Source organism: Uloborus diversus, chromosome 2, assembly GCF_026930045.1.
Source record: "Uloborus diversus isolate 005 chromosome 2, Udiv.v.3.1, whole genome shotgun sequence".
In the NCBI taxonomy this organism is placed as follows: Eukaryota; Metazoa; Arthropoda; class Arachnida; order Araneae; family Uloboridae; genus Uloborus; species Uloborus diversus.
Window position 1 is genome coordinate 158,620,472 of NC_072732.1, and position 6,758 is coordinate 158,627,229.

The 6,758-nt window shown below is 32.3% G+C and overlaps 1 protein-coding gene across 1 annotated transcript; it reads right to left on the reverse strand.

Moving 5' to 3' along the window:
* Positions 1-2,569: 2,569 nt before the first annotated feature.
* On the reverse strand, positions 2,570-4,391 carry LOC129217458 (tRNA 2'-phosphotransferase 1-like). Its single transcript, XM_054851759.1, has one exon. It carries the CDS (start codon positions 4,321-4,323, stop codon positions 3,697-3,699), a length of 627 nt encoding a protein of 208 aa, XP_054707734.1. The 5' UTR covers positions 4,324-4,391; the 3' UTR covers positions 2,570-3,696.
* Between the last annotated feature and the right edge of the window lie 2,367 nt (positions 4,392-6,758).

Below are 6,758 nucleotides of genomic sequence, written 5' to 3' on the forward strand. Positions count from 1 at the left end.
GATGTTCTTTTAGATAAGCGTTAAAAAATTAGCTTTAAATACTGTTTGTTGTTAGCGAGAAAATCTCGTTCTACAATAAATAAAGAATGTCGAATGTCGTGGAAACCGACTAATAGTGATTTTGCAACTGTTTTAAGTCCGGAATTGTGTTTTTTTTTTATCATTTAAAAGTTACTTTGCAAATGAAATATGATAGAAAAAGAAAGTTATCTTATTCTGTCTGATCAATCTTCCAGAACAAGATAATTTTCTTTTTCTATCATATTTCATTTGCTAAGTTTTTCTTTTTATGTTAATACTAGAGGACCCGACAGACGTTGTTCTGTTCAAACTTTGTAAATTGAAAAGTTAAAAAAATTCGATAAACTATCAAGTGTTTGAACCGATCTGTTAAAAAAAATTTCAGTGACTAAAAGTACTTCTTTTGACTGAAGGAAACAACCCCATTTTGTTCGCTTCTGCCACTATCAGCAAGGCCATGGCCGAAGAACTTTGGCCCTTGGTCTTTGGCGTCCACAAATTTGGAGACAATTGGGAAAATTGCTAAGACTCTTTAGTTTTCAAACTCTTCCCGCAATTTCTACATTGTCTGCGGGAATTATCATAACGTAGATCGTAAAATATGCAGAAGTGGCGAAAACATTTCCCCATTGCTTAAATTCCGTGGGGCCAAGTTTGTGGACCTTTAAGATATTAAAATGAAGCGAAGCTAAAAGACGTAACCATGGCAATTCGAAACAAAATATCAGTAATTTTAATGGAGATTAGATTTATTCAAACTTTATTTTTAACGGCTTGTAACTTTTTTTCCTTTGGAGATAGAGGGTTACTTTTTCGACCGAAGGTCGAGACATTTCTGGAGTAAAAAATGTCGCGTTTTCCAACGGTGTCAAAAAGAAAACTCTGGGACAATTCCTTCACTTTTTATTGATAGATTTAATAAAGAAAGTATTGCCAAAATTTCGGCTAAGCCTAAAAAAGTTCGAGATTAAAATGCAAATTGCTCCCGTCCTAATGAAGTTAGAGCATTGAAACAAATTGCTTAGAACGCGGAAAATTCTTCTTTTTTCAACGATATAAAATATTAATATGTGCAAGTAATTTTTCACCCCTTTAATAGCCAATAATAGGCAATTTACGTGAAATTTTGGGCCTACATTGGAATAAAAAAAGAACTATATATCGGATTTTTCCGAATTATAGCCTATGTTACTCATTGAGAAAGCACCTTTCATGTAGTGAAAGAATTTTTCAAATAGGTGCAGTGGTTCCGGCGATTACCTCGAACATATAAACACACAAAAATCCGCCCTCTCTCTTTATAATATTAGTAAAGATTATTTAATAGCCTTATAGTTCATTATTTTATTTTTTTTTATGAATTGTAATTGCAATAAAATTTAGATGACATAGAAAGTTAACTTTGTATTAACGTAATACATTATCCTGTTTCCAGTATTTTGTTGTGACAGAAAATAAATTTTTGCTTTGAAATTCTTTTTACTAAGAAAAACACACTATTAAAATTTTTCTAACATTCAAGTTAAACAAGAAACTAGTAAAACAGGCCGCTGTAACTATTTAAAACAAAAAATAAACTCACACTTAAATAATCAACTTATAATTTTATTTTATTCTCAAAAAATAAAAGTACATTTTTTAAAAGATGCAAATTAGTATTTTAAATATATTATTAAAAGTTATGTTAAACATATTAAAATTGGAACACGAAAATAAATCAGTATACTTTCAAGCTATTGCTCTTAACACTATATTCACTGTCAATTTTAATCTAATGCTCAGTGGAAATTCTTGGCTTTTTTTTTTTTTTTTTTTTTTTGTGAAAAACAAATATTACTAGCATTATTCTGAATTCAATAATTTTCAACTGAGCTCAAGTAAGGATTGATATTGAATATGGCTTTATTAATTGATGCAGGACTTCAGATTTTCCATGTGTTTCAGTTTTTAATTAGAAACAGAAGTTTTTCTGCATTGTTTGGTGCTAATTGATTTCTGTTATCTTTCTTTGTATACTTGTTTAGCTCCATAACACAATTGTTCAGAGCTAACTGAATTTGGAGGAGCACATAAATGTCTCAAGACAAGAGGTTTCAGTCGAAGAAATTTTTTCAGCATGATGTTATCACCATCCGATTGGATTTTCATTTCCTTTGATTGGAAAAAGACAAAAATATTTGATCACTAATAAAACGAGACCATTCTCAAATAACTACAAAAATAAATATAAATGAGAGGACTAGCAACAGGTTCTGGGCCCAGCTAGGCTGATCCTAGTCAGTTTATAAGTCCCCAATGAAGATCAATCGCCCTCGTAAAGTTATCCACCTCCTTGCTCATTACCACCTCTTCACCTCTTCCGGTAAGCTGTTCTAAGTGCCCACGACCCTACTAAACCTCACTTGTTAATGTGTGTCCCCCCCCCCCCCCCCCCCCAATGTCTATTCCTTAAATACTCATTAATAACTTTTGCTCTATATTTGAAATAATGCATTTTAAAAGTAGAGCAAGACATTGAAGTAAATGCAGACATAATATGTTCAAGAATTTTATTTGAAAGAAAATATCCGATCTAAAGGGAATGAATTTAAAAAAAAAAGCAAGATTCAAAATTTCTCTGTACACATTCAAACCGACAATTAAAAAAAAAAAGTAAGTTGTGATGAGTCCCGGGAATGGATATTTTATGCTAACTAGTTCAGTTACTTAACGTTATTCATTGTTATAATAACAAGACAATGTTGATTAAAAAGCACAAAAATCCAGTTCCCACAGTTCATATCAACAGATAAAGAAAGATCGTATTTTTCATCAGAAGTGCGAACACAAATAAAAGAACTCTATGAATAAAATAATTTGAGAATTACATTTTAATAAAGCGACAATAATTAATTTTAATATCTAACAATGTCATAATAATAATTTTAGGTACTTTATGTCAATAAAAATATCAAAAAAAAAAAATTATTATAATAATTGGGGTAATTTTAAAAGTTTTTCTCACTTTTGTTACACACAATTGTTGAGGGTTTGCAGCTTTTTCTTATTGACCAAATTACTTTTGAAGCTGCAGACTGACTGCATTCATTTAAGCTGACTTAACTGAATACTCAAACTGAGAATTCATGCAAAAGTCAGGAAATACAGGAAACTTTCACGCCCAATAGAAAGTTAGAGTCTATAATTTTTTTTAGAAGCAAAAATTAATGGAAGAGTTACAATCTTATTATATCATCCAAAAGGTTAACCGAAATCAGATTTTGTAATTGAAAATTTTCCTCTACACATTAATATTAAATAACATTCCTTGATCTGCTGGATATTTGGTCTGAAACGGAGTGACCAGATAAGATACCGGATAGTTAAAAACCAACTAGAAAGGCCAGATACCCGATGCATCCCTAATAAGGACACTTGCTCTTGTTACAGAAGGATCACATCCCCTTAAAGGAATGAGGGATACTTGATGCTTTAAACAATTGATAGTTATTCTTTAAAATACTTTATTTTAATTTAGAAATTTAAACACCACATAGCATTTTGACAGGTTAAAGACTTCTAAATGTTTTATGACTGAACATATGAAATCTTTAAGTTCCACTGATTCAAATAACGGTTATAAGATCCAACAATAAAGGGGATCACTGTCCCCAGTCTCCCCTAACTAGCACAGCATCAACCAATTTTTTTCAAGGGAGATAGTTGCCAAATTTCCTTGAAATAGGATGGTGCAATTACTCCACTTTTGTTACCAGGACACAATATAACATCGTTTTCTGATTTGAAAAATTTATAGCCGTCAGCAAAAGCTTTTTTTGCAGCAACAACAATAAAAATTTCACAGTTTTTCCGCATACCAGATATAATACTACTATTAGTAGGATATTTTGAAGTAAAGTGAATATGATTACGCTTCATTTTACTCAAACCATTCTCTTTAATGCTGTTTAAAGAGCGAAAATATGTCCCATGATAAACTAGTTCTGGAACCGTATGTTCATCGAGTAAAGTCAATAGTTCCTTGTCATCCACTGATAACGAATGTCCTTGGTTAGCTCTAATTTGAAGCAAACCAGTTTCAATGTTCTTGCGAATAGAGAATCGCTGCTTATCATTGATATCTACTACTCTCAAAATATCGTCTGAAGTGTAATTTTGAAATTGTTTCAAACTTAAAATTTTTTCTATTTCAATATAACCTGCTCCGTCTAATGATAAACCTTCTTTATTAGCTCCATGCCGTAAGAGCCAAGACAGCAGTTTTGAAAGTTTTACACCGTCAAATTCTTTTTGTTGATGCATTGCAAGTTATTATAAAGCTTTTTTCCAATTTTTACAACGAAAATTATATTAGGCCCACCGATCCTTAAAATCTGTGCATTTGTTTGTTTACATTTTTTCATGATTACAGTTACAGTGAGTTTAGAGGGGGTTGCGACGAGCCTTGCTGCGGCTGCAACAAAATTACTGAATCTTTCACTACATACGTATATATTGATCTCTAATAACTAATAAAGTCTCCATGCATTTCTTCTACCATCTATGATGGAAGAAAAATCAATTTCTATTACCTCAAAATGTACTTTTTTAACTGTGTTCAGATTATGGAAATAAAATGGCATCAATTAACTGTATCTAAGCAACGGCAATGCATTGGGCGCAATGTAAACATAAAAAATGGTAATTCGCACCAAAAATGTAAAATGCTTTTTTTTTAGCCTTTAATTGCTGTAAAATTAAAAGCGAGATTATGCGTTGATAGTTTTGTGTTTAATTATCCGCTTTCATGGATTTCAAGCATGAAAAGAGTAGAATTATAAGAGTGAATTCGATTCCTCCTCACAAGGAAAGAAAAACTGATTCATTACCAAATTTGCAAGCATATTGTGTTAAAATACAAAGCATCGATGGCATATCGCAGGTATTTAGCTCATTAATTTTTGATGTGTTTGTCACAAAGGATATTAACCACTTAAGCTGTTGAATTCAAAGCTGTAATTTTAGGATTTGCAATTTTTCGAAGTATGACTTTTGAAAATGGATATAGACACGTTTAGTGTGACGTCAGGGGTTGCCAGAAACACAGGGAAGTTTCCAATCATGCCGTTGCTATGCGCGTTGCTAAGGGAGAATCAGCATAGGATCTTCGTAGAAATAGGGTTAGAGCGATGTTTAATTGATAGTTTTTTGGCAATTAAATGGTCTAAATAATTTTTTTAGTGGTTTCAAGTTACATATAAGCCACCTGTAGACATCATTTGACGAGTATCGATAGTTTTTACATGTGAATCGGGTTAAAATTCGGCAAAACCTAAAATTATGTGGAATACAAGTGTGTTTTGTAGAGTTATACACTCTTCTTATTGTTATTTCTTTTTCGTTGGGGGGGAGGGGGACAGGTCCGAAATTTGAGAGGGTCAGGAGAGGTATTGCCCCTCTCATGCCTTTTGGAAAATAACTGTATTTCTATAAATTTGGCGTAATTTTTGCTGTTTTTCGAGGCAACATACTCGTACATTGACTATTTCCTTTTTGCACGTACCTTTCTAGGAAATTTGAAATATCATGACTTGGGGGGGGGGGGGGTGAGATTTTTCTTTTAAAATTTAGAGCGAAATTTAATTATTATTATTTTTTTTTTAGGAAGAGGAGTAGTTTTAATTGAATTGTATGCATTCTTTTCTTTAGAAGACGAGAGACCATGTCAGCCTAGTCAGCGATACCTGGAGGGGGGGGGGGAACTGTTCTGCATTTGTTCCAGTAATAATGCATATTTTAATGAAACTCCATTAATTCGGGCTCTTTGGTGGAAAGGGAGAATTGCGTAATTTCTTCAAATTTTCACGAGTATTTTAATCTTTTTTTTTTTTTTGTATTCCGAGGCGGGGGATTTTTACTTTACTCTACTTGTTATACATATTTTTTATATCAATATACATAAATATACATTGAAAATTTCAGTTTGTTCTACTATTTGCAATGCATAGTTCAATTAAATTCTTTTTTTCTTCGGCGGGAGGGGATATTTCTTCTTGCTGCGCGTAATTTTAAGTAATTGCTCTTTGGGGGGGGGGGGGACAAGGATATACATATTAGTTTTTTTCTAGGTTCAATGGGAATTTTATCAATTTCTTCAAGCTAGTTTTTATTCCTATTCGGAAGAGCTCAATTGGAATTTAACTTAAATTAAGTGTGTGTTCTCACAGAAGAAAAACTTTTAAACTAAAATATCCCAATCAAACTCGCATTAGATAAAGGACAATGTAACCTAAAATCCCCCGTCACATTCGAAAAAAAAAAAAAATTTCAATGCAAACAAGCATCACAATCGAGAAAAGTGAAAAATTCTCCTTCCCCAAACAAAAAATTACTTATACCATTAAAAAAAAAAAAAAAAAAAAAAATCCGCCCGAAGAAAATAATTATAATCAAATTCTTAGAAAGCTTTAAACAGGATTAAAAAAAAATATCTCCCTCGTCCCGTCATTTCAAATTTTTCTGCAAAGGGGGGGGGGGGGTTGTTAAATCATATACAGTCAATGCATATTGCATCGAAAGACAAAAAATTGCGCAAAATTTATAGAAATACGGCAATTTTCCGAAAGCGGGGGAGGGGGGCAATGTCTTTCCAGACCCTCTCAAATGGCGGAGCTGTTCCCCTCCACCCAAAGAAAAAGAACTAACAATAAGAAGAGTGTATAACTCTAGAAAACAAACTTGTATTCCACATAAGTCTA